The sequence below is a fragment of the Rhinoraja longicauda genome, chromosome 28 (assembly GCF_053455715.1).
Source record: "Rhinoraja longicauda isolate Sanriku21f chromosome 28, sRhiLon1.1, whole genome shotgun sequence".
NCBI lineage: Eukaryota > Metazoa > Chordata > Chondrichthyes > Rajiformes > Arhynchobatidae > Rhinoraja > Rhinoraja longicauda.
Window position 1 is genome coordinate 14,392,532 of NC_135980.1, and position 27,339 is coordinate 14,419,870.

The window sequence follows — 27,339 nt, forward strand, 5'->3', positions numbered from 1 at the left end:
CAGTGCCACGCCACTCGTCACAGACCTCCCATCTGGGAAACAATCCTTCAAAACCATCCTCTGCCTCCTCCCACCAAACCAATTTTGTGTCCTCAAATTGAATTGAATACAAAACATCATCAGTAAGGGTGAGAATGAACTCAGACTAAATTATTGAGTAAAAATATAAACTGCTGAAGAAAGTCAATGGATCAGGCAGCGGCTGTAGAGCGAATAGACAGACCACGTTTCTGGTCAAGACTGAAACCCGGAGGGTTTTTCCTCCACTGACGCTGCCGGACCCGCTGAGATCCAGCGGCAGTTTCATTTTTGCTCAAGAATCCAGCACCTGCAGTCTCTTGGGTCTGGATTATTGATGTGGGAACAGGAAGACTGCTACCCTGTTGTGACTGAAGGTGTGAGGGTCATCTCTAGACTGAGGGATGGAGTATTGCAACAACTGAATGGAGGCAGAAGGTGGGGAATATCAGACAACAACCGATCTGCTCATTCACGGGCTTGTGTCTATCAGATCAGCCAGTGACTGACAGTGTCACCGCCTCAACCCGACCGTGCCTGATGATGAATGGGAGGGTTTCAGTTCCGTGCTCCGGCCGCTCAGTGTAACCCGCCCTGATTTACACGCATTTCCTTCCTGTGTGAAGGGCTCTATAAGCGGCTTCCATCGGCAGCGGCGTCCACAGTCTGTCACAGATACAACGGCTGCAGGAAGGCAGGAAGCTAGGAAGCTGAGGGCAGTAACGATGCAGACGCTGTGCTTTTTCTGGTCTCTGGCACTGTGGCTGGGCTGTAAGTACACGCAGCAACGTGGGCTCTTGGGGTTGCATTAAAGAGTTAATGGTTAAAGTTGAATTCCTTCTATTTTGCAGCTGGAGAATGTCAGACCGTAACCCAACCCGCGACCGTGTCGGTGAATCCAGGAGACACGGCCACGCTGGAATGCAATGTCGGAATAAAGGACAACCTTTATTCTTATTGGTACAAACAGATACCGGGAACAACTCCTCAGTTCATCCTCCGCTATTATCACGGACACAACGCCTCGACCTATGGGTCAGGTTTTAGCAGTGATCGTTTCACATCGAAAGCCAACACCGCCGCCACCGTTTACCAGTTGATCATCAGCAAGGCGGAGGTGAATGACGCTGCCGCCTATTACTGTTACAAGTACTTTACAGCGAACAGTACTTAGTGTCACAGTGAGAGAAGGTGAAACAAAAACTGGAGGCAGCAAACGTGATGCACTTCACATCTTTGAATCGATGAAAACATTCTAATCTTTCGCTCTTCACAAAGTCGCTTAAATGTTCTCCTTTATACAGTATTTTCCTATTTCAATATTTCATTTTTTGATGATTCCGAGTCCCGCCGCCCACTGCCGGGATTCGTTGCCGTTTAATGTCAAACCTGGCGATGCGGCTGTGAGTTGATCCCTTCCCGCCCCACACCGGCGGGGTCACTCGGGATGTGTGAAGTCGGGTTTCATGCGGAAACTGGAGCGTCTGACCGTGTTTTCTGTCTGATTCCAGGGCGCGGGATAACTGACTGTGCTGAAGTCGGAACCACACACTGTGGGGGTGTTCGGCCCAGGGACCAAGCTCTTTGTTACAGGTAAATATCTGGGAAATCATCCCGCAATTACTAACGGCGCCAATGCGGTCAGTTGGCAACTAATACTTTAACCTTTATTATTACATGGCTAATTCTACGGAGAAATTTTTGATTTTCCAAACCAATTGAGTTCTGTGTCCAGCGCCAGTTTAGATAAATATATAGTTGTGTTCAGTGAATTGTTACTGTCTTTTAATGACCACATTATCTATGTGGTGAAGCTTGTTTGATATTTCAAAAAGGTACACTCTCGGTTAATCAGTTCACTTTGAGGTGCCGTTGCCCTGTCTCTTCATGTGCTTGTGAATATTGTGTTTCTGAGACTAACTTCATCTCTGAGTTTGCGAGTTAGTTTGTCCGCTTTGGTGCCGGTTTGATCCGTGAACGTGAGGGGTCCCAGCTTCCTCATGTGGGGCCCCGGTGTCACAGTGGGGACAGGACATTGGCGACTGGAGACAGCCCGGGGTTGTTGAGACAGTGGAACTATAAGTTTCACGTTATTGTATGAGGATCCCACAGCGGAATCTCCCCCGGACTGTCACGGAACCTCCAATACTCCCGGTGACGGCGGAACTCTGCTGCACGCCCGCCCCATGAAAGCCCCTCTCCCGTCCCGTCCCATGTCATTGCCTCCTCTCTCCTGCCGCCCATCTCCTTTGGCCGCCGCTCCTTTTGGGGAACCGCTGCTCAGCGACTGAGGCCGGAGCTCCGGGTCTGGGGGGAATGGCACCTGCCCTCCCCCACAGTGAATGGGACCCGAATCCCTCGGCCCCGTCACTGGTCACAAAGCGCCTGCCCTGTCCAGCTCCGTGAAGCTCAGCATGGCGCTGCCGCTGTCCTCACCCCCCGGGGCGGTGCAGAGTCTGAAATGTGTTCATTCTCCCGGCGGCAGTGGGGGGCAGAGCGGGTACATCAGTGATGGGTGGGTGGGTGGGTGGGCGAAGGGAAGAGGAGGAGGAACGTGTAGATCGTGGCTCAGTGAGTGGGCGCATTGAACTGACCCGGGCTCGCTTCTGGCCCCGGTGTGTGTCTCGGCTCCGGTCATGTCTCGGTGCCGGGAAGCTTCACCGGTTGGAGTAGATTCCCCACCGGCAATCGTTGGTCCCAGAGCGAGGGGTCAGTGGTTGGCGGACGGTAGTGGGATCATGGATCCCTTCCCTCACTAACCACTGGCACTGAGGCCAAGTGAAGCGTCCCTGTGGGGCTCTCCCCCCCCCCCCCCCCCCCCAATGAGCTCATGTGCACTGGCCGGGTAGACGCGGGAGTGGAGGCGAGGTGACCGAGCGGCTGATGCTGTGAACCAGCGAGGTACCAGCAGGACCCTAAAGCAGGAACTTCGCCTCACATCTCTAGTTCCCCGGCGTTGACATCCATGCGGCCACCGCTCCCGTCCCTCAGTGAGACTCGGGCCCCACCAGAGGAATCTGCAACCTCTCACCGCGCTTCAGTCAAACGCTGAGATGACCGAGCTCTTCCGCCACCTGAAACACATGTTCTCTTGTTCCCGTTGCAGCTTCGCAGCTCCCAGACCCTTCAGTGAAACTGCTGAGGCCGTCAGCCGACGAGATGTCCGCTAAAGGAGCGGGCACCTTAGTGTGCCTGGTCAGTAAACTGTCCGTGGGCTTCCCCGCCGTCAGCTGGACAGTGGACGGGAATCCGCCGAGCGGTGAGGTGCAAACCAGCGCGGTGAGTCGGGACACGGACAACACCTTCAGTCTCAGCAGCTACCTGGCGGTGCGGGGCGCAGACTGGAGCAGTGGGAAGGTGTACTCCTGCACAGTTCAACAAGGAGCAGCCTCGAAAATATCCGCCACACTCACACAATCCGGCTGTTAAACAGAGCGCGGCTCCGGGCGTGTTTGCTCCCTGATTAACGGGACATCACTGCCTCTCATCTTCCGCCCCCTCTCCCACTCTGTGCGCCCGCTGTTCTCTGTATTCCCTGCTTCCCATCCGCTTTATCCGGTTTCCAGTGTTATTGCAATATTTGTATTCGAGTTGATTGTTGTTCTGTTTCTCCCACCGCTCGGCTACACGGGTTAAAGTGCTCAGTAACTTGGCTTCATCAGAAATTTCAGCTCGTGAATAATTTTCTCTGGCAACAGGCGTGGATCTAATTAATAAAAATAATAAATGCGTTTTGGACTGCTCGTCAGTATCAGACTGTCCTTCTGTAACGACGACAAACTACCAATAAAGATGATCAGTGCTGGAATTATTTGTGTGTGTGTGTGTGTGTGTCGTTAACTTGGGAGCTCTTGGGGGGAGGAGACTCGTCTCTGCTCCGGGTCGTGTACTGGTTCCGTGAAGTGAGAGGAAAGCGCTGGTTCGCGGCAGCCTTGGACTTGGGATATCAGGGAAGATCGGCGGGAAGTTCCACTGGAACAAATGGGGACGGGGTGGTTGGAAGGCAATGATGATAAAATTATAACAAAAAATAGTTAATGTTTGGGAACTACAATAAAGAAAGTAAATCTAACAATTGCTGGAAATGTTCAGGTGGTCACGCAGCATCTGTGAATAATTTAAAAACTGAAGTTACATTGCGGGCCTTTCACCAGAACTGACCAATGCAGACACAAACTGTAATGGCTGTTTACCTGAAATGGTTACAATATAGGCTGGGTACTGAGTTCAGTCAGAAGGTGAGATGATGTTCCCTGAGCTTCAGTTGGGCGCTGTTGGCCGGGTGCAGGAGTCCAGAGACTGAGTGGTAGTAGGCCAGCAAGTGGGAAGTAGAAATTAAGGTGAATCAGTTGCTGGGGTGGGGTTCGCGGCTGATGGGTGTTTTTGTTCGCCTGTTGCCGATGGTGCAGCCCCTTGTGTGTGCAGATAACAGGGTGGCAGGTCTTGGTTTATCATCTGTTAATCAGGATCCTCATCGTCCCACTCTTACCTCTCCCCCCCCCCCCCCCCCCACACCTCTCTCCCCATCACCGCATCACTCCATGGTCATTGAATCAGTGGGACCGATGCTGTTGATTCACAAACCAGGCTGATTCACAGATTTCAGAAAACGAGGGAAGATTTGACCCTCAAAAAGGATAAAAGTAAAACTACGAGAATGGAAACACACGACCCTTTACCTTTGGGTGGATGTCAAGTAGATGATATTCAATTTAAACCCTATTCTACATTTCACTTCATTTTTCTATCCCATTAACAGAAAGCAAACCAAACGTTGGCGGTGTAATTGGGGCGGGGGGCGAGTGAAGTGGCATCCATTTAAATCAATAGCCTTATTTAACATTTACTCGCCCAGAATTTAGTGAAATATCTATGGGATGAAGTTACTCAGGCAAAGAACAATGCAAAATTTATGATACAATCCTTGTTCTGACTGCCACAACTCAAAGAGGGTACCAGAGATAATGTCATTTAAACAGTCAAGTGCTTGATAGATACTCAAAGTAACATCCCAGGTCGAACAGAAACTATGATATTTGGGTAAAGTGATATAAAAAGCAGATCTAAACGTCTTGTCTCAGTTCTGGACAGCCCCTTTCCTTGAAATAACAGCTCATTTCCTGCTGGGGCCGCAGATGTTTATTATGTTCACAGACAGGTAGCAGCTGATTTGAATTGTACCAGTTCCCTTTCTATAAATGGCACAGCAATTATTATTTATAAAGTTGGAGCATTAGAAATATTTGCTTTCTTCTACATTAACAAACCTCAATATTGTCCATTATCCCTTGGAGATCTTTCCAACTGGGTTAGATGACAATCCTCCTCCATTCATAATTTAGTCGAGCTTGCTGAAGTTCATAAGAGGAGCAGAGTTGGCCCATTAAATCTACTCCACCATTCAATCATGGCTGATCTATCCTTCCCTTTCAACCCCATCCTTCTGTTTTCTCCCTGTAATCTTTGACAGCCTTACTAATCAGTATCTGGCAATCTCTGCTTTTAAAAAAAGTGGAGATGAAGCCAATTTGAAATACTACAAACAGGTGCAGTGCCAACTCTCTGCGACCTTGCCTCAACCAATCCATTTACTGTATTGAAATGAATGCAATATACTGTTCATGTCCGGATTTTGCTTTGAATAGCAAACACTCTCTCGATAGATGTTATCCTTGAATAGAATGAATGGTCTCATTATTCTGGTTTTCATTGACAGCAAACTGGAATACAATGGTCAGATGGCATTAATGCATCAGCACTGTTTATAATGTAATTCCTATAGAGCGAAGCTGGTTGATTCGTTATTGAAACAATCTCCACCAGTTGTACCAACCAGAAATGTATCCCTTTTCTACCCATGACTTTAGTTTTGATATGGCCCACGTGTCCTAGTTGTTTACCCTCCTGCTCCAGAATTTTCTCCATGAACAAGTCAAGAACACACAGCAAAACACCATTGCTATTTAAGGACCTATTGACTTACCCTCAAAAAACTTATTTAATCTCTTGGTCTTTGTTAAATATAAATGCTGGTATGAACCCACTGGGATCCTGTTTAGTGCACTACATTTACTCGGGAGCATCGCCCCAGACACTGAGACTGGTCAACCTCTGATTTCCACCACCTTGGAACGTGACCATCACTGGCAAAGTGTCAGTTGTTGCCTACCCAGAGATGCCTGGAGAACGCGATAGCTTCTATTGTTGGTCGCGGGCAACAGCCAACGTTACAGGATAACTTCAGAGGGCAGGGATGCGACTGGAGATGGATAAGGTCCGGGTACAGATGGGAGCTTTCTTCCCTCAAAGGGGTGGAAGGGGAGTGATTATGACTATGTCTCTCACAATTCTATCCTCACTCCTCAGCTTCCTTTACTCAGTCCCAGCTTATCCGAACCTTCCTTTTAACCCAACCACTCCAATCCAGGCGACGTGTTTGAAGATCTTTTCTGAACCCTCTCTAGCTTAATCGCGTCCTTCCTGAAACACAACGGCTGGAGGGAGGCAGCGAGCTGAGGACAGCAACGATGCGGACGCTGTGCTTTTTCTGGTCTCTGGCACTGTGGCTGGGCTGTAAGTACAGACGGCAAATCCGCCCCGCCAGCCGGTGTGATGTGAGCTCTTGGGGTCACATTAAAGAGTCAATGGTTAAAGTTGAATCCCTGCTCTTTTACAGCTGGAGTGTGTCTGACTCTGACTCAACCAGCGACCGTGTCGGTGAATCCAGGAGACACGGCCACGCTGGAATGTGGCATCGATATAAAGGATGGCAATTATTTTCATCGGTTTAAGCATTCTCCGGGAACAAATCGTCAGCGGGTCCTCCATTACACAAGTTCACAAGTTCATAGAAACATAGAAAAATAGGCGCAGGATTTGGCCAATCGGCCCTTTGAGCCAGCACCGCTATTCAATATCTAAAATCAGTTATCGGAGTAGAATTGGGCCATTCGGTCCATCGAGCCCACTCTGCCATTCAATCATGGCTGATCTCTGCCTCCTAATCCCATTTTCCTGCCTTTTCCCCATAACCCTTGACTCCCGTTCTAATCAAGAATTTGTCTATCTTTGCCTTAAAAACATCCATTGAATTGGCCTCCACAGCCCTCTGTGGCAATGAGTTCCTCAAATTAACGACCCTCTGACTAAAGAAGTTCCTCCTCACCTCCTTTCTAAAAGAGCGCCCTTTAATTCTGAGGCTATGACCTCCGGTCCTAGACTCTCCCACCAGTGGAAACATGCTTTCCACATCCACTCCATCTATGCCTTTCATTATTTTGTAAGTTTCAATGAGATCCCCCCTCAACCTTCAAAATTCCAGCGAGTAGAAGCCCAGTGCCGTCAAACGCTCATCATGTGCTAACCCACTCATTCCTGGAATCATTCTTGTAAATATCGTCTGGACCCTCCCCAGAGCCAGCACAACCTTCCTCACATATGAGGTCCACATTTGCTCACAGTACTCCAAATGCGGCCTGACCAGCGCCTTTTAGAGCCTCAGCATTACATCTGTTTTTTTTGTATTCCAGTCCTCTTGATATTTGCTTTCCTTACTCCCGATTCGACTTGTAAATTAACTTTTTGGGAGTCCTGCACCAGCACTCCCAAATCCCTTTGCACCTCCGATTACTAGATTCGCCCTCCATTTGGAAAATAATGTACGTCTTTATTCTTATTACCAAAATGCATGACTCCACACTTTGCTATACTAAATTCCATCTGCCACTTCTCTGCCCACTCTCCTAACCTGTCCCTTGCTTCCTGTAGACTGCCTGCCCCTCCACCTACCCTAGCATTTATCTGCACACTTGGCCACAAAGCGTTCAATCCCCTTATCCAAATGATTAATGCACAAATGATCAGCGCCCCCAACTATGGGTCGGTTGAGCAGCGACCATTTTTACTCGGAATTCAACAGCGCCGCCGCGCTTTTCCAGTTGATCATAAACGCGGCGGGAGTGAATGATGTAGCCGTCTATTACTGTCTGAAATGGGGTTTCGTCGAGCAGATGGATGACTCTTTGTTAAAGGTCAATGTCTGGGAAATCCTTTCGACTCGGTCCTGATGCAGTATCCGGATCGGAAGAATTGTTCCCTCCATTCTCTCCGCAGATGCTGCCTGACTCGCCCATTCCAACCAGCAGTTTTATTTTGCTGCAGATTAGATTTTTTTTCGTATCTACACACACACACACACAATCCTCTCAGTTTTCGCTGTTAATGAGGACATAGATTTTCTAAATGTTCTTATTGTCTGGTTCCGCTGATATCAATTATGTGTAAATCATTGAGCATCTAATAGTTTGCTATTTATTAGTGAAGTGTTTTCTCGTCCATTCGTGTTGACCCTTCTTTCTGCTACTAAATGTGGTTATTTCAAGATGCTAAAACTTCTGCCAATTTAAGGCTGCGTGTTCCGCCGGAGGCCAAACAGTAATTTCAGCACAGTGGCCGGGAGATTATTTCTGCCATTTCTAAGCGTGAAAGTGGTTAGCGCTTGTTGGCAATTGTTCGCTCAGTCTGGGTCATTTCATTGGGTTCGACCAATGGTATTTTTGTATTGAAATGCTGATTATACTTGGCAGTGTTTTCCGCCCCGTCGTGTTCTGTTACTTGCTGTCGAATGTTACTTACCACAGTTAATGAGAATTATTTCTAAAAACCACAAATGCTAGAAATATCAAATCAAGCTGCAAAGATTGCAGGCCAGACCGCATCAGTGGAAAGAGAATCGATTATCGTGTCAGGTTGGAGACTCTAGGACTCCGACCTGAAACGTTAATTCTGTATCACTTTTGGCTGAGATAAAATCATTTTTTCTACTTCTCCTGCTTCTTTGGAGTTTGTTATTACTAAATTTCTGGGAAATTTTGCTTCTCCTTTTTAACACGCAATAAATGTTCTGCGTTGTTAATTTTGCACTGGCTGTTAATTAGTTAATACTATTATGGTGATAGTGCTAGTTTATTCTTTGGAGTAACTAATTCTGTCGTTTTATGTTCACATGCGCGGTGACTTTGCAAAACAATTATCACCTTCCTTAAAATACATTTGCTGGTATTTTGAACAGTTGATGTCGACTATCTGGAATTGTTGAATTAATTTATGTGTTTAATTTGTAGTTTATGCCCTCAACGCTACTTCTCTAGTCGTCCTGCTAGTTTCATTGTTGTATCTATTCGTTAGATCTTTTTTTTCTTCACAGCCAACAGCCACAAACCATGGACTCCACCTTTCCTCGATCATCGTTGCTGACTTTGTTTAGTCTTGGTTGAATTTAGAGATACAGCGCGGAAACAGGTCCATCGGGCCATCGACCAGCGATCCCCGCACATTAGCACTGTCTTACACACACAAGGAACAATTTACACGTATACCAAGCCAATTAACCAACAAACATGCACGTCTTTGGAGTGTGGGAGGAAAATGAAGTTCTCCGAGAAAACCCACGGGGAGCAAAGCACAAACTCCGTACAGCTAGCACCGTGGTCAGGATCGAACCCGGGTCTCTGGCACTGTAAGCGCAGCAAGGCAGCAACTCTACCGCTGTGCCACCGCGCCGCCCTTTGATTTGCTCTTTTCATATCTTCATTCATTTGTTGTGTGTACCCTTTTATATCTCTAGTTCCACTCTTGCCTGACTCTCGGTCTGAAGAAGGGTCTCGATCCGAAATGTCACCTATTCCTTTTCTCTAGAGATGCTACCTGACCCGCTGAGTTACTCAAGCATTTTGTATCTAATTCCAACACTATTAAACTGTTTGGTTAACAATGGCAGGAATGTATTTATATTACTTTTTTTTAAATGTGAGGTTTATCACATTAAGTGCGAAAGGGGTCGTATCAATTTGCTAATGGGCCAGAGCGACGTGATGCGCTCCCTTAATAAGCGAGTTCGGTAGCTTGAGAAACGCAAGGAATCGCGGGATTTGTCAAAGGTCATTTGGGATAAACAAAGAGCGTTGTTAGAGAACATAATGGCTAATGTACACTGAAACATTGGTTGATAAATGATTAAATGAAATGAGTTGTATGAACTTCTGTACATTTATTGATTGAGTTCTGGATTTCAGTTCAATACAAATCTGGTTGAACATAAAGTTGAACTTCTGATCAAAATGATCTGCAAGTGCAACATCGTCTCTTTTTCACACCAATGGAGGCAGGAAATTACATAATGCTGCGCAGACGGTGAAAATATCATCAGTATGCGGAACTAAAGTGTTGGGTAAAGTGTTTCTCAGGATGTTAAACCACTTTAGACGAACGTTCAACATGATTACGGACATTGGCAACCATCTTGCTTTTGTGTACCTTTTCTCTGGTCATTTGCTGATAACCACCGCTGGGAGGGGAATCTCTAAATAGGCTTGGCGAAACATCAAGACTTCTTGAATTTGAAATCCTCCATCCACCATTATGCAATCCCCAGGATCAACTAAAAATCCACTTTTCCTAACAATGTGTGTATCAGATGATCGCCCACCCCAAGGGTTTGATGAGAATGTGATCATGCTTCTTTAGGGCAATTCCAACAAATAGTGTTGTGTTTCTTGTAGTCGGACCCATGACGAAGCCTGCAGCTGTAGATGCCGTGGTCGTTCTATAAATATCAGTGTGCAGTCGAGAATGCATCTCAGTGCTGGGCATTTATTTATTATCTGTTTCGGCTGCGTGGACCTTATCAAATCGCGATCTGTAAGCATATCCATTACATACCGCGAAAGTTACAATGCAAAAGAAAATGGTGCAAGTATGATGAACTAATTTATGCAATCACAAGATTATAACTGAAAATTGGAATGTCAAATACTGATTAAAATTATCCAATGTAATGGGAATCAGAAGAGACATGATTAGTCAGGAAACTCGTGACTTAGTTTTGTACTACACAACTTTACTTACATATGAACATGCAGAACTCATTCAGAAGTCAACAAACGTGCATACAGCCCGTAGCCGTGGACTAGTATAGTAAGAGGTGAAAACCCCACAAATATTTTTCATATTATCTGTTTATGGGGTGAGGTGGGGGGAGAAAACAAGTCCTGGGGTTGAAGAGAACCACGCTGGTAAAGAGTCAAATTAAAAACCGGATCCCTAAAGAATAGGTGTAAGTCAAATTTATAATGCTTCTATCTTGACAAGGAAAGGAACGAGGCCAAGTCACTCATTCTGCCTGTCGTTTATAGATGGCAGCTCTCCCCACCCCCCATCTCTGTAATAACGTAATGATTCTCTTGTTCCCGTTGCAGCTTCGCAGCTCCCAGACCCTTCAGTGAAACTGCTGAGGCCGTCAGCCGACGAGATGTCCGCTAAAGGAGCGGGCACCTTAGTTTGCCTGGTCAGTAAACTGTCCGTGGGCTTCCCCGCCGTCAGCTGGACAGTGGACGGGAATCCGCCGAGCGTTGAGGTGCAAACCAGCTCGGTGAGTCGGGACACGGACAACACCTTCAGTCTCAGCAGCTACCTGGCGGTGCGGGGCGCAGACTGGAGCAGTGGGAAGGTGTACTCCTGCACAGTTCAACAAGGAGCAGCCTCGAAAATATCCGCCACACTCACACAATCCGGCTGTTAAACAGAGCGCTTGTTTGCTCCCTGGTTAACGCGAAGTCACTGCATCTCATCTTTCACTGCGCTGCTTCTTTCAGCCACCCGCCCCTCAGTTCATTGTACCTTGTGCTTCTGTTTTACCTTCCGCAGTTCCAGTTATTTTGTACACACGGCTTTTTTTAAAACTCCGTTTCTAGTTGTTACACAGCTTCAAAGAGACCAATTACTTGGCTCAATTAACATCTGCAGTTGAAACGTGGGTATAAATAGAACGACGAAGGGACCATTCACTTGTATCAGATTGTAACAGCGTATGATCATTCACTTGTATCAGATTGTAACAGCGTATGCCCATTCACTTGTATCAGATTGTAACAGCGATTAACCACCATTAAAGTTAATTAATGCAGTTCGTGTTTCCATGTTGGACCTGGTTACTTTGTGTAAGGGTAATTATTGGAGGGGATTCTTCGGTATAGGATTGACTCGCATTGGGTAGAAAATGGGGTAATTAGGGACAATCGTCATGGCTTTATCCGCGGTATGTCTGGCTGATCTGATTTAGTTGTTTTTTTTTTACTAAGGCCTCTGATAATCCCGTGCTTCTATTTCTTTTGTTCTTATTCGCTATCTGACCCATTGTCAGGATGGAAATATCAACGGCTGGAGGACAACTACCAAGGTGCGAGGGGCAACGTTTAAAGGAGATGTGCAGGGAGACTGTTTAGAGGGCGATCGGTGCCTGGATGGTGGTTAATGCAGATACGAAAGTGGCTTTTGGGTCAGCATACGGTTATGCAGGAAATAAAGGGATATGGATTATGCATAGGTAGATAATAGATGGTCTTGGCCTCATGTCCGGCGCAGACATTGTGGGCCAAAGAGCCCGTTCTAGTGCTCTGTTCACATATATAGCAGTGTGGCTGAGGAGTAACTGTGGTGCATATAATATGTGTGCTAGTATGAATAATTAGACTGGTTATTGTGACGAGAACAAAAGGTTGCTTTGTCCCAAACAGTGATTCCCATGCACTAATGACTGGCTTTCAGGTGGTGAAAAGTCCTTGGGGTGACATGAAATTGTTCATTCACTACACGATATAGCTGCTTCTGACTTGCTCCTACTGATACACCATTTATGTGTAAAGGTTTAGAGGGAAGTAGATCAACAGAGGGGAAGTAATTTGGTATAGAACCATCTTAGTCAGCATGAACAGGTTGGGTCGCATGTTTGTTTCGTAATGTAGAACACTGACTCACCTTGGCTCCCATATGATTGAAATCCACCATTTTCTCTGTTATTATATAGCCAAAGCAATCTGGCAGATTGAGCCAGTGGGAAAATATACTGCAGATGCAGTAAAATGTGAATAAATGTTAACGGCAGCGGCTGACTAGCAGTCTGTCCGTCTTTTTTTTGTTGAGTGTCGGTGTTGGGATGATTTTTATATATTTTTTTTTGGTTGTGTGTATGTGTGGGAGGGGGTGGTGGTGTGTGGGGGGTGGGTGTGGGGAACTTTTCTCTTCCTCACGGCGCGGGGTGCGGCTCGGCTGCGGGGCCTAACATCCCCCGGTGCGGCTCGGCCGCTGGACTTACATCGCCCGGTGCAACTCGGCTGCGGGACTTAACACCGCCCGGTGCAGCTCGGCTGCGGGGCTTAACACCGCCCGGTGCAGCTCGGCTGCGGGGCCTAACACCGCCCGGTGCAACTCGGCTGCGGGACTTTTCACCGCTGGTGCGGCTCGGCTGCGGGACTTAGCTGCGCAAGGCTTGGTCGCGGGCCTTTCATCGCCCGGTTCGGCCGCGAGACGTTTCAGCGCCCGGTGCGGGGACTGTGCGGGTCGGTCGGGGACGAGCTGTCTGTCCGTGGGCGTGGGGAAGAGAGGGGAAGTTTTGTTGCCTCCATCACAGTGAGGGGGTGTTTGGAGTCACTGTGATGGACGTTTGTGTTGGGGTTATGTGTCTTGTGTTTTTTTTTGTGGTTTTTTTTCTATGACTGCTATGTAGTTTCGTTCGGTACTTCGGTACCGAACGACAAATAAAGCTCTGTTATACCTGTTAAGTAGAAGAGACATAAAACATTGGAATGTGGAATGGGAGTGAATTATTTAGGCATTTGTTATTCATGATCTGTGAATTAACTCATTTTTTCATGATCTGTGAATCAACTCATTTTTCACAAAATCTCTCAGCATGGCCTTGGTAAACAAAAAGGAATTAATCGCAGATTTTTAATTTACAATTAATCTAATTGGTCGCTCACACAAGTGTTCTGAATTTTAACTACCTGTTGTGATACTTAATTTCACTCCTAATAGGCTTTGCGCAATTTTTTTCCTTCCGATCTTCTTAGATTTGTCAATCTGTGAAAATAGTTTGGACTTCAGAGATGGAGCACGGAAGCAGGCCCTTCGGCCCACCGGGTCCGCGCCGACCGGTAGCACTATCCCATACACTAGCACTATCCTACCTACACACTAACGACAATTTACAATTTTACGAAACCAATTAACCTACGAACCTGTACATCTTTGGAATGTGGGAGGAAACCGGTGCACTCGGAGAAACCCCACACGGTCACAGGAAAAACATAGAAACTCCGTGCAGACAGCAACCATAGTTAGGGTCGAACTCGCGTCTCTAGCGCTGTAAAACAGCGACTCTACCGCTGTGCCGCCCAAATCACCTACAAATTTCAGAAAATATTATCGTTGTATTTTTTTAACAACCCGTACTGTCTAAGCGTTATTTGAAAAGCTGAAAGAAGAAGCGCGACGTTTAAAATACTAATGAAATGCTCAATAAAACGAGAGCTCCTGTTTCTTCACACAATGTATTACGAACCAAGTGAGAGCCGACAGGCAGAAGAAAATAGTTTAGTTGAGAGAAAGGTATTAAATTTCATGCAAATGCATATTATTTGATGGATTTCAACATGCAGGTAGAGATTTCAACATGCAGGTAGACTGGGAAAGATTTCAACATGCAGGTAGACTGGGAAAATCAGGTTGGAAATGGACCCCAGGAAAGAGAGTTTGTAGAGTGCCTTCGAGATGGATTCTTAGAACAGCTTGTACTGGAGCCTACCAGGGAGAAGGCAATTCTGGATTTAGTGTTGTGTAATGATCCTGATCTGATAAGGGGACTAGAGGTAAAAGAGCCTTTAGGAGGCAGTGATCACAACATGATAAGTTTTACTCTGCAAATGGAAAGGCAGAAGGGAAAATCGGAAGTGTCAGTATTACAGTATAGCAAAGGGGATTACAGAGGCATGAGGCGGGAGCTGGCCAAAATTGACTGGAAGGAGGCCCTAGCAGGGAAGACGGTAGAACAGCAATGGCAGGTATTCCTGGGAATAATGCAGAGGTTGCAGGATCAATTTATTCCAAAGAGGTGGAAAGACTCTAAGGGGAGTAAGAGACACCTGTGGCTGACAAGGGAAGTCAGGGACAGCATAAAAATTAAGGAGAAGAAGTATAACATAGCAAAGAAGAGTGGGAAGACAGAGGATTGGGACTCTTTTAAAGAGCAACAAAAGTTAACTAAAAAGGCAATACGGGGAGAAAATATGAGGTACGAGGGTAAACTAGCCAATAATATAAAGGAGGATAGCAAAAGTTTTTTTAGGTACGTGAAGAGGAAAAAAATAGTCAAGGCAAATGTGGGTCCCTTGAAGACAGAAGCAGAGGAATTTATTATGGGGAACAAAGAAATGGCAGACGAGTTAAACCGTTACTTTGGATCTGTCTTCACTGAGGAAGATACACACAATCTCCCAAATGTTCTAGGGGCCGGAGAACCTAGGTTGATGGAGGAACTGAAGGAAATCCACATTAGGCAGGAAATGGTTTTGGGTAGACTGATGGGACTGAAGGCTGATAAATCCCCAGGGCCTGATGGTCTGCATCCCAGGGTACTTAAGGAGGTGGCTCTAGAAATAGTGGAAGCATTGGAGATCATTTTTCAATGTTCTATAGATTCAGGATCAGTTCCTGTGGATTGGAGGATAGCAAATGTTATCCCACTTTTTAAGAAAGGAGGGAGAGAGAAAACGGGTAACTATATACCAGTTAGTCTGACATCAGTGGTGGGGAAGATGCTGGAGTCAATTATAAAAGACGAAATTGCTGAGCATTTGGATAGCAGTAACGGGATCATTCCGAGTCAGCATGGATTTACGAAGGGGAAATCATGCTTGACAAATCTACTGGAATTTTTTGAGGATGTAACTAGGAAAATTGACAGGGGAGAGTCAGTGGATGTGGTGTACCTCGACTTTCAGAAAGCCTTCGACAAGGTCCCACATAGGAGATTAGTGGGCAAAATTAGGGCACATGGTATTGGGGGTAGGGTACTGACATGGATAGAAAATTGGTTGACAGACAGAAAGCAAAGAGTGGGGATAAATGGGTCCCTTTCGCAAGGTTCGGTGCTGGGACCCCAGCTATTTACGATATACATTAATGACTTAGACGAAGGGATTAAAAGTACCATTAGCAAATTTGCAGATGATACTAAGCTGGGGGGTAGTGTGAATTGTGAGGAAGATGCAATAAGGCTGCAGGGTGACTTGGACAGGTTGTGTGAGTGGGCGGATACATGGCAGATGCAGTTTAATGTAGATAAGTGTGAGGTTATTCACTTTGGAAGTAAGAATAGAAAGGCAGATTATTATCTGAATGTTGTCAAGTTAGGAGGAGGGGGAGTTCAACGAGATCTGGGTGTCCTAGTGCATCAGTCAATGAAAGGAAGCATGCAGGTACAGCAGGCAGTGAAGAAAGCCAATGGAATGTTGGCCTTCGTAACAAGAGGAGTTGAGTATAGGAGCAAAGAGGTCCTTCTACAGTTGTACCGGGCCCTGGTGAGACCGCACCTGGAGTACTGTGTGCAGTTTTGGTCTCCAAATTTGAGGAAGGATATTATTGCTATGGAGGGCGTGCAGCGTAGGTTCACTAGGTTAATTCCCGGAATGGCGGGACTGTCGTATGTTGAAAGGCTGGAGCGATTGGGCTTGTATACACTGGAATTTAGAAGGATGAGGGGGGATCTTATTGAAACATATAAGATAATTAGGGGATTGGACACATTAGAGGCAGGAAACATGTTCCCAATGTTGGGGGAGTCCAGAACAAGGGGCCACAGTTTAAGAATAAGGGGTAGGCCATTTAGAACGGAGATGAGGGAGAACTTTTTCAGTCAGAGAGTGGTGAAGGTGTGGAATTCTCTGCCTCAGAAGGCAGTGGAGGCCAGTTCGTTGGATGCTTTCAAGAGAGAGCTGGATAGAGCTCTTAAGGATAGCGGAGTGAGGGGGTATGGGGAGAAGGCAGGAACGGGGTACTGATTGAGAGTGATCAGCCATGATCGCATTGAATGGCGGTGCTGGCTCGAAGGGCTGAATGGCCTACTCCTGCACCTATTGTCTATTGTCTATTGACGCGTTTGAAGGATGAAACTATGTTCTGGCATGTCTGGGAGGGAGGAAGGACGTGGGAAAGGTATAAAATGGGATGAATTCTAGAAGTCTGAAGAAAAATGAAATGCGTAAATTACAATTAAGCAACCAGTTTATCTTGTAGAAAGCCATAGCAGATCACACGGCAACAATTTATAGAGTGAAAATCAAATACTTTATTCAAAGCATGTGGTTTTGAGATTTGGGTTCTTCAGTAACTCACCGCTAAACTGAGTTTGAGAGTCTCCCCCCCCCCCCCCCCCCCCACAGAGACTGATTGATGGCCTATGTAAAATAATTCCTGTAAATTGTAGGTCATCCACCTGCTCCAAAACAGAAATACAAAATGCAGCTCGCCAATTTTTCTGCAAGATCTGAAATCAGGTTGTGATTTTGTACATAGACTTTGGTCACTTGCAAGAAATATCTGGGAAATAGATTGTAGGATTACACATTAATACAAAGCACATTTACATTGAAATCTCATTTCATAACGTTTCCTCTAGTTCAATCCGCAACGCAGTAAGTCTTGACCCTTGGTAAAATGGCTTGTGTTTTCAGTCAACGCATATCCATTGAGCAATGAGGCCCAATAGTGCAATGCTGTGAAGCAGACAACATCAATCTCAACAGCCACCTGCAGAAGCGGGAAGGTATACACCTGCGTAAGTGAACATGGAGCAGCCTTGAGAATGCTAGCACAATCACAGGATTAAAGAGATACATGTTTGTACATCTGACTGTGGCAAAAACAAGGCATTGCAAAACTGTCTCGTTGCAGAAAGTGTTCAATTCAAGATTTTAATTTGAAAACCTTCAAATGAAGCATTTATTCCTGTATTTTTTATTCATTGTATGGTGTTCTATGATGTCTTGAATTATTCACCAATTCAGTACAATTGCTTTTCAACAGTTTTCAGCTAAGAAGCTACTTCATTTTCACGTTCTATGCTCGCGTAGCCGATTTGTCAAAAATACAAATCCCTTTCATTTCTTTCCAGTTAGTTTCAGCATAAGCCGAGTTTCTTTGAAACTGCTCCAAGAGCCTGAACTGCAGCTGCATAGGCTGCTATGAAACGCAGCACATTGATCAGGAATGTCCCAGATTAGTTCCGCAGTCCCCAATGATTTATTTGGTGGTAGTTCATGAGCTACACCTGGTGTCACTGCATATGAAGCAGACCCAGGGAGAGGCAAGTATGGGTGGGGAGGGGGGAAGAAAAACTCAGGATCCCTGTTTCGCACAACTAATGGAAAGGGAAGCAAGGATGAAACACGTTCAATGGATGAGTGACTTGACATCTCGCAATAGGACGCGATGAAGATACTGCAATGGTTGCACATGGGAGAGGCGTCACCTTTGTGAAAGGCGAGGAAAAGGTTAAACATTCAAAAAGGGAGCGACCATTTATGATTTACATGAGAGTGACCCTTTCAAAGAGACAGACATCATGTCCAGCCAACATTTATCCTTATTTTTATATTTTGTATTTCCATATGACATAAGAGACCAGTTGGAGCATCAAGTTAACACCAGTTCAGAACAATTCCATTTCCTCAGTTTAGAGGTACAGCGCAGAAACAGGCTCTTCGGCCCACCAAGTCCGCGCCGACCGGCGATCCCCGCACATTAACACTATTCTACACACGCTCGGGACAATTTACAATTATACCGAAGCCAATTAGCCTACAAACCTGCACGTCTTTGGAATGTGTGAAGAAACCAGAGCACCTGGAGAAAACCCAGCAGGTCACAGGGAGAATGTACAAACTCCGTACACACAGCACCCGTAGTCAGGATCGAACCCGGAGCTCTGGCGCTGTGAAGGCCGTAACTCGACCACTGCACCACCGTGTCGTCCTATTCCCTGCAATTCTACCATCCACCTGCACCAGGGACACTAGTGACAGGATCAGTTGTAAAGGATTGAACCTGAGTCACTGGAGCTGTGAGCGATTCTATCCACCAGCTGCCCTCCCTCAATCAAACGTCATGAAATATGATTATCTGGTCATTATTGCATTGACGTTTATGTTGTGTGCAGATTTACTGCCGTGTTTCCTACTTTATAACAATATTTACGCGTTGAAAGTATTTAATTGACTGCAAAGCCCTTTTGGTGCTGAGGACATACAAGTTATAGAAATTGGTCTTTTCAATGATTTCCTCTAGAATAAAAGAATCTGCCATTTGTGGAAGGTTGTCAAACACTGGGGACTCAATTGAACCGAGGAGCTGTGGTGCAGCTATTAAAGTGCTCAAATTGCAGCTAGAATTATGGACTGTTGGTTCAGAAACAGTAGTTAAACTGACTACGCCAGTATGGCAATCGGAGAATTAAAGTTCGAAAGCATAAAACAGTGCAGCACAGGAATAGAGCCTCTCGCCCACAATATCAGTGCCCAAAAGATGCCAGATTAAACTAATCTCACTTTATTTGTACATGTACATGAGGTGAGAAGGACGTTTTTCACCCAGAGAGTTGTGAATTTGTGGAATTCTCTGCCACAGAGGGCAGTGGAGGCCAAATCACTTGATGAATTTAAGAGAGTAAGATAGAGCTCTGGGGGCTAGTGGAATCAAGGCATATGGGGAGAAGTTGGGCACAGGTTACTGATTGTGGATGATCAGCCATGATCACAATGAATGGTGGTGCTGGCTCAAAGGGCCGAATGGCCTCCTCCTGCACCTATTTTCTATGTTCCATACCTCTCCATTCCCTGTATACTTAACTGCCCATGCAAAAGTCTCTTAAATGCCACCATTGTATTTATTTCCACCTCCCCTGGTAGTGCTTTCCAAGTACCTACCATTCTCAATGTGTACCTTGCACATCCTCGTTAAACTCTCCCCTCTCATCTTAAAGCTATGCTCTCCAGTATTTGACTTTCTCTCCTTGGGGAAAACAATTCTGACCGTCTATCCTATCTATACCTTGCATAATTATACAGTTTTATCAGGTTCCTATATCAGCCCCTAATGCTCCAGAAAAAAACAATCCAATGTTGTCCAACATCTCTTACAGCTAATACTCTTTAATCCAAGCAGCATCCTGATAAACCTTTTCTGATCCTTCTCCAAAGCCTTCACATCTGTACCTGTAAAGGGACGATAAGAAATGCATGCAATACTTCGGAGATGAGGAAGAACTTTTTCAGTCAGAGGGTGGTGAAGGTGTGGAATTCTCTGCCTCAGAAGGCAGTGGAGGCCAGTTCGTTGGATGCTTTCAAGAGAGAGCTGGATAGAGCTCTTAAGGATAGCGGAGTGAGGGGGTATGGGGAGAAGGCAGGAACGGGGTACTGATTGAGAGTGATCAGCCATGATCGCATTGAATGGCTCGAAGGGCTGAATGGCCTACTCCTGCACCTATTGTCTATTGTCTATAAATTCAGCCTAAACAAAGGTTTTGTGAGGCTGCACTTTAACACAAGGAACCCCAGATGCTGGTTTGCAAAATAATGACACAATGTGCTGGAGTAACTCAGTGGCTTAGACAGCATCTTTGCAGAACATAGACATGTGACGTTTTGGGTCAGGAGCTTTCTTCAGTGATTGTGGTGGGGTGAGGGGGGAGAAAGAAAGCTGGAAGGGGCAGGGTGGAGCCTGGATGGGAGAGTGGGGTTTGATATGCAAATGTTGGACAAAGGCCAGAGATGAAAAGACAGGTGTGAGACAAAATGATGGAAGAGTTGTAAATGGCAGAGCTAGAGGAAGGAATTTAGGTGGAAGGGGAAAAAATAGGTGTGGGGGGGGGGGGGGGGATTGCTATTTACTTAAAATTGAAACATTCAATGTTCATACCATTGGCTTGTAGGCTACCCAAGCCTGCCAATGGAGGAGGCCCAGAATAGGAAGGTTAGTATGGGAATGGGTAGAGGAGTAAAAATGGTTAGCAACCAGGAAATGCAATAGGTGTTGATGGACTAGGTGCAAAAGTTCAGCAAAACGGACGCAGAGTCTTCGCTTGGTATTACCGATACCAAGATATAGTAGGAGGTGCACGTGAATCTTTGTCTCACCTAGAAGGACTGTTGTGATCCCTAGATGGAGGTGAGGGAGGAGTAATAGCGACAGGTGACAAATCTCCTTTAACTGTAGAGGAAAGTGCTGGGGAAGGGATGGTTTGGGCTGGAAGAGATGAGTGAACAAAGAGTTGCAGAGGGAGTAGTCTCTGTGGAAGGCGGAAAGGGGTGGGGTTGGGAAGACATGTGGGATCACATTGGAGGATATGGAAATGTCAGAGAATGATGTATCATCCATTCCCACTCCACCACCCACTCCCCTGACATCAGTCTGAAGAAGGATCTCAACCAGAAATGTCACCCATTCCTTCTCTCCAGAGATGCCGGCTGTCCTGCTGAGTTACTCCAGCATTTTTGTCTATATTCAGAGAATGATGTGCCAGATGTGAAGTCTGATGGGGTGGAAGTTGCAGACCAGGGTAACTCGATCTTTGTTCCATCTGGGGGCAGTTGTAATGAGAGAACTACAGTACATAGAGACACAGGTGAGGGATCCATCTTTGACAGCAGGGGGGGAAACGACATTTAATAAAGAAAGAGGACCTCTCGGATGACCTAGAATGGAAAGTCTCATCTTGGGAGCAGTTGTGGCGGAGAGGGAAATTGTGGGTAAGCAGGGCTAACCCTGCTTACCCACAATTTCCCTCTCCGCCGTGTAGATCAGATAACTGTGGGAGTCGGTGGGTTTATAGTAGACGTCAGTCGATAGTCTGCTATTGTGGAGATAAAGAGATTACAAAAGACGAGGTATCAGATATGGCCCAAACGAATTTGAGAGCAGGGTAGACGTTAGTGGTAAACTTAATGCAATCAACAAGTTAATGTGGGTACAGGAGGCAGCCCCGATGTAGTTATTGATGTAGCAGAGAATGAGTTGGGGGATGGTGCCTATGTGTAATTGGAAACAAGGATTGTTTGACATAACCAAAAAAAAGGCAGGCATACCTGGGGCTCATGCGAGTGCCCATGGCTAGACCTTTAAATTGATGAAAGTGAGAGTCAAGAAAAGTTGTTGAGGGCGAGGACAAGTTCCGCCAGGTGGAGGAGAGTGTTAGTAGAGGGATATTGATTTGGATCTCCATTCAAGGAAGAACTGGAGGGCCTTGTGACATTCCTGGTGGGGATGGAGGTGTAAAGTAAGTGGATGTCCATGGTAAGGATGAGTGTGAGACCTGAGGTCCTGAAAATAGAAAGTCATAGAAGAGTTGAAGGGCGTTTGAGGTGTCTCATAGATGTTGGAAGAGAGAGGACACAAGATTAATAGGTTCTGTGGGGCAGAGGCAATGGGGATACCAGGGCAGTCCGGTCTTTCCGGCAGGAAGACATTCTTGCCATAGAGGGAGTACAGAGAAGGTTCACCAGATTGATTCCTGGGATGGCAGGACTTTCATATGAAGAAAGACTGGATAGGCTCGGCTTGTACTCGCTGGAATTTAGAAGATTGAGGGGGGATCTTATAGAAACTTACAAAATTCTTAAGGCGTTGGACAGGCTAGATGCAGGAAGATTGTTCCCGATGTTGGGGAAGTCCAGAACAAGGGGTCACAGTTTAAGGATAAGGGGGAAGTCTTTTAGGACCGAGATGAGAACGTTTTTTTTCACACAGAGTGGTGAATCTGTGGAATTCTCTGCCACTGAAGGTAGTTGAGGCCAGTTCATTGGCTATATTTAAGAGGGAGTTAGATGTGGCCCTTGTGGCTAAAGGGATCAGGGGGTATGGAGAGAAGGCAGGTACGGGATACTGAGTTGGATGATCAACAATGATCATATTGAATGGCGGTGCAGGCTCGAAGGGCCGAATGGCCTACTCCTGCACCTATTTTCTATGTTTCTATGTATGTGGATTTTGGGAAGAAGATAGAAGCAGGGAGAGCTGAGCTTGAGAACTAAGGGTTAATGCTGGGGAGGGGCAATCATCAGAGGAAATGAGATTGGAAACAGTCTGGGAGATGACTTTCTGGTGTTCGCCTGTGGGGATGCAGCGAAGATCAGTGTTGGTAGGCCTGGCCTGGGGGCGGGTGGGAATGTTGTGAAGGTCGTCAGTAGGCCCAACCAGGAAATAATTGGGGATGTAGTGATGGTCGGCATTGGTAGGTTCAACCGGGGAGCAGGTGGGGATGCCATGAAGGTTGGTGTTGGTAGGCCCAGCCTGGGAAAAGTTGGGGAGGCTGTGAGGGTCAGTGGTGGCGGTGCCTGTACTGAGGAGTGGCTTCCGTCTGGCCACTCTACCACAAAGGCCTGATTGGTGGAGTGCTGTAGATATAGTTGTCCTTCTGGAAGGTTCTCCCATCTTCACAGAGGAACTCTGGAGCTCTGTCAGAGTGACCATCGGGTTCTTAGTCACCTCTCTGAGTCACCGCCCTTCTCCCCCGATTCTCAGTTTACCACTGGTGAACTCCAATCAAGTTGTAGAAACGTCTCAAGGATAATCAATGGAAACAGGATGAACCCAAGCTCAATTTTGAGTGTCATAGCAAATACTTATGTGAATGTGATATTTCAGTTATTTCTTTTTAATTACTTTGCAAACATTTCTAAACACCTGTTTTTGCTTTTTTATTATGGGGTATTGTGTGTAGATTGATGATAAAAAAAGAATGTAATCCATTTAAAAATAAGGCTGTAATGTAATAAATGTGGAAAATCGTGAAGGTGTCTAAATACTTTCTGAATGCACTGTATTTTATTAGTATTAGTGGTTATGAATTGTGACATTCATTAGATTGTTCTTCCCTTTGGCCAATGGTCAGAATCCATTGTTATAGCATTACCACTTGGTCATTGGTATATTTCTTGGTTGACATGGTTTATGTAATATTGGCAGTATTTCCAAATTGAACCAAGGGGTACAGGCCTTTTGTTTAATAGATGTGCCACAGACAAGATGGAAGGACTGTCAGTGGAAATGCTTGGACATACTAACTCATTCGTAAACAATGGAAATGAACACATAAACACAAATTCTTGAAAAGTGTATTCTTACCTGTAACAAGGGGTCCACAATCAAGCCAGGAAGATTTTTGCCAAATAAGTGGTGTAGTTCACATCAGATTGTTAATCCTTTGCATCAGCTCCACTGATAATGCCACCAGCGCTAACTATTTATGCAACAGTATTCAAAAAACCAATAGAAAGACAAATTAAACCATTCCATCCATCAGAAGCAGTCAGTGGTTACATTTTAAACAGTGTACTAATTCTTAAGCGCCTGAATTCTGAAATGTCAGACAATCCTTATTTTTAAAAAAGACATTTGTACTTCAGATGTGTCAGCTTCTCCCAGGTTTTTTGCTTTTATGAATGCATTGAGCTATTTAGTAGGAACAGCCTGATGGTGGAATTCTTAGGTAGAGCTCCATCGCAGTCATTGCTTGAAAATGCCCATTTCCAAATTTACAAAAGGCTCTGCAAACCTATCCAACACTACTCTGAAGATATCCGTCACATAGGTAACTGGGCCATGGCAATAATTGAAAATAAAATAAATCAGTAGATGCAGGAAATCTAAAAGAAAAACAGAAAATGCTGGAAACGCTCAGAGTTCTTTCAGCATCTGTAGAAAGAGATAGGCAACATCTTAGGTCACAAAAACTTTCTACCTCAACTTGAATTGCTCTGTGTTTCTTTCTCTGCAGGTGCTACCCATTTCCATCATTTTCTGTTTTTGATTAAGGCGAGGATAAGAACATTATTTTGTAAGGAAGGGAAAATGTGAATAAAATCTGGGTGTCTTTTACTTGTACCAATATCCCCAAAAAGTCTGATTCTTGCTTATGCTTCACAATCATTTGCAATCTAATGCTAGCCAGCAAACAACTGAAACATAGGGGTGTTGGAGCAGAGTAAAGTTATACTTTCACAATTTTCATACAGACAGCCTCCACGTTGCAGTGATTGCATTCCTAGAAAAGTCCATATCACAGTTTTCCATAATGCCAACCACATCATCTGCATTTGCATTGATGGGAGTTGAAAAAAAGTTTTTCGTTGGGAGATTTTATTCTGTACCCGTTTCTTTGTTAGTGATTTGTGAACTCCACAAGGGCAAATTTCCATTACCCAAATTACCGTAAAGTGAGTCACCTGCAGGAATTTCCCGAAATACTTTAGTGACTCTGGATTGGGACCAGAAAGACAATCTATTTTCTGAAAAGTGAACACTGGTATAAAGACATGCTGCATCAGCTGTACCCTTGCCGACACCCTTACCCCTATAAATTAATAATGGCCACAAGGACAATTTGTTTGATAACATCAATAATCAGTGCCCAAGCATTGAGAAGCAGGTTCAGGAATGAGAAATGTGAAACCAATGAAAGAAAACTTTAATCTAATTATTAGTCAAATAGTTTTGGGGCAAAGTTGTGAAGATGTTAGTTACCCATAGTGCAATTGTTTAAAATTAGAATTGACTATTATTACTCATTTATTGTTAAACAATTCAGAAGAACTGGAAGTGGGATTGCAATTCTGTTGTTGGTGAAACAAAGACTTGCAATATCAAGCTGTAATGCTTGTAATTGATGTGTCTTCATTAAACAATACCGATGATTAAATGTTTAACAAATTTGATGTGGCACAAATTTACACATGCTACAATTATCCATTAGCATTTTAGAACAGAAAGGAAGTTCTGTCCTGTCTAAAAACTGTTCCAACTGTTTCGTTTCATTGGGTTGCTGTTAATTACTTAAATTATTGCATCGTATGGGAGGCGCATTCCCAATCTCGTTGTACCCCTGGGTATAATGACAATAAAGATATATTGTATTGTATTGTAAGTTAAGGGAGCTTCTGGATGCTTATCTTATCTTTGCTTATAGAGGATTAGTGGACACTTTAGTTAAATTAAAATTTCTTCAATAGGTAGATCCCCCAGATCCAATAAGAGAAAGAATGAACAAAGTTACAGTTCTACTTCTGTTATGAAAAGTACCACACAAAAAATGAGAAAGGCCTAATTTCATATCTCTCTCTACAAAAAAAATCCTGTAATTTATTGTTTCAAATTCAAGGAAGCTATTGAAACAGTCAAGCGTTCTCATTTTCTAAGTCTCAGAAGTGAATCCGAGTTACAGGAACTTGATTTCATCGTGTGATCTTGGGAGCTTATACATAGACGCTGCAAAATATGGAATTCGAACCAAAACAAGTGGCAAGGCTGAATAATTGCAGCCATTGAAGATAATGCAGTGGCAACATATTGAGACACTGAGTTACCCAATGATTTAATTTCTAAGCAACTTGCTCATTTCTTGAAAGAGAATGATTGGAATAGGAAAAAGATAAAAATAATCCAGAACCAATTACATGAGCATTAAAAAGTGTTTTTATTTCTGAGGTTTTGCCTTTGGAAAATAAGTGTGGATTCACTAATCTTTCAACTGAGCTGTTAAGTACGTTTGGGGGAAACGAGGCAAAAAGATAAAATAAGAGCTGAAGATAAATTTTCCAAAGTTTTACCTAGATAAGTCTAATTCTTTCTTCATTTCTCAGGATATTCCCCCTGGAATTTGAGCAAATGTGTTGATAACTGCATCATATCCGAATCCAATAGCTTTTGTAAAAAAAGAGAACATTCTGCATATTTGTAACAATGAAGTGAACAAAGCAAAACATCAACATTACTTTGACATTGAAGCAGGACAATCAAAGTATCTAAAAGCTTCAATTTGTGCAGAGTGGCAATGTTGAAGACGCAATGATCTTGGAAATAAAATTCATTCATTAGTTGAGTTTAGAGATACAGTGTGGAAACAGGCCCTTTGGCCCACCGAGTCTGGCTGACCAGTGATCCCCACAAACTAACACTATCCTACACACACTAGGGACCAAGCCAATTAACCTACAAACCTGTACATCTTTGGAATGTGTGAGGAAACCGGAACACCTGGAGAAAACCCACGCAGGTCACGGGAAGAACATACAAACTCCGTACTGGCAAGCACCCATAGTCAGGAGCAAACCCGGGTCTCTGGCACTGTAAGGCAGCAACTCTACCGCTGCGCCACCTTGTCGCCCCTAAAAATGTTTAATTCCATTAGGCCTATTTCTCCCAAATTTTAATTTTCTCATTGAATTATCAAAAAGGCTGAGTGAGACATGCCATGATCCCCTCCCCCCACCCCTTAAAATAGTATAATGATCATAGAATAATTTGTTATTTTCAGACAGTCTATGTAATTGGACTAAAGATAGCAAAATTATCAAGCTACAATATGGAAAATCAAACTTCATGCAAAAGGACCAAAAGTTTGTTATTTAAACTTGTAAGCAGAGATCTATAGAAAGG

General features: G+C 44.8%; 1 protein-coding gene and 1 long non-coding RNA gene across 2 annotated transcripts; one reads left to right on the plus strand and one right to left on the minus strand.

The window, feature by feature from the left end:
• Positions 1 to 668: 668 nt before the first annotated feature.
• On the plus strand, positions 669 to 3,819 carry LOC144607173 (immunoglobulin kappa light chain-like). The gene is made up of 4 exons (XM_078423839.1): positions 669 to 789; positions 870 to 1,188; positions 1,574 to 1,611; positions 3,125 to 3,819. The coding sequence occupies exons 1-4, from the start codon at positions 744 to 746 to the stop codon at positions 3,445 to 3,447; spliced, it is 726 nt and encodes a 241-aa protein (XP_078279965.1). The 5' UTR covers positions 669 to 743; the 3' UTR covers positions 3,448 to 3,819.
• A 13,492-nt stretch (positions 3,820 to 17,311) lies between these two features.
• LOC144607174 (uncharacterized) lies at positions 17,312 to 27,087 on the minus strand. Its single transcript, XR_013549076.1, has 3 exons — positions 26,511 to 27,087; positions 24,031 to 24,145; positions 17,312 to 17,661 (listed from the first exon to the last, which is right to left on the minus strand). It is a non-coding gene; the product is annotated as an uncharacterized LOC144607174 (long non-coding RNA).
• Positions 27,088 to 27,339: the final 252 nt, after the last annotated feature.

Excerpts from the sequence above, each read along its gene's own strand:
- LOC144607173 (XM_078423839.1), top strand. The coding sequence starts at position 744 with ATGCAGACGCTGTGCTTTTTCTGGTCTCTGGCACTGTGGCTGGGCT. Across the intron at positions 1,189-1,573 it reads TACTTTACAGCGAACAGTAC|GGGGGTGTTCGGCCCAGGGA; the intron begins TTAGTGTCACAG and ends ACCACACACTGT. Across the intron at positions 1,612-3,124 it reads GACCAAGCTCTTTGTTACAG|CTTCGCAGCTCCCAGACCCT; the intron begins GTAAATATCTGG and ends TTCCCGTTGCAG.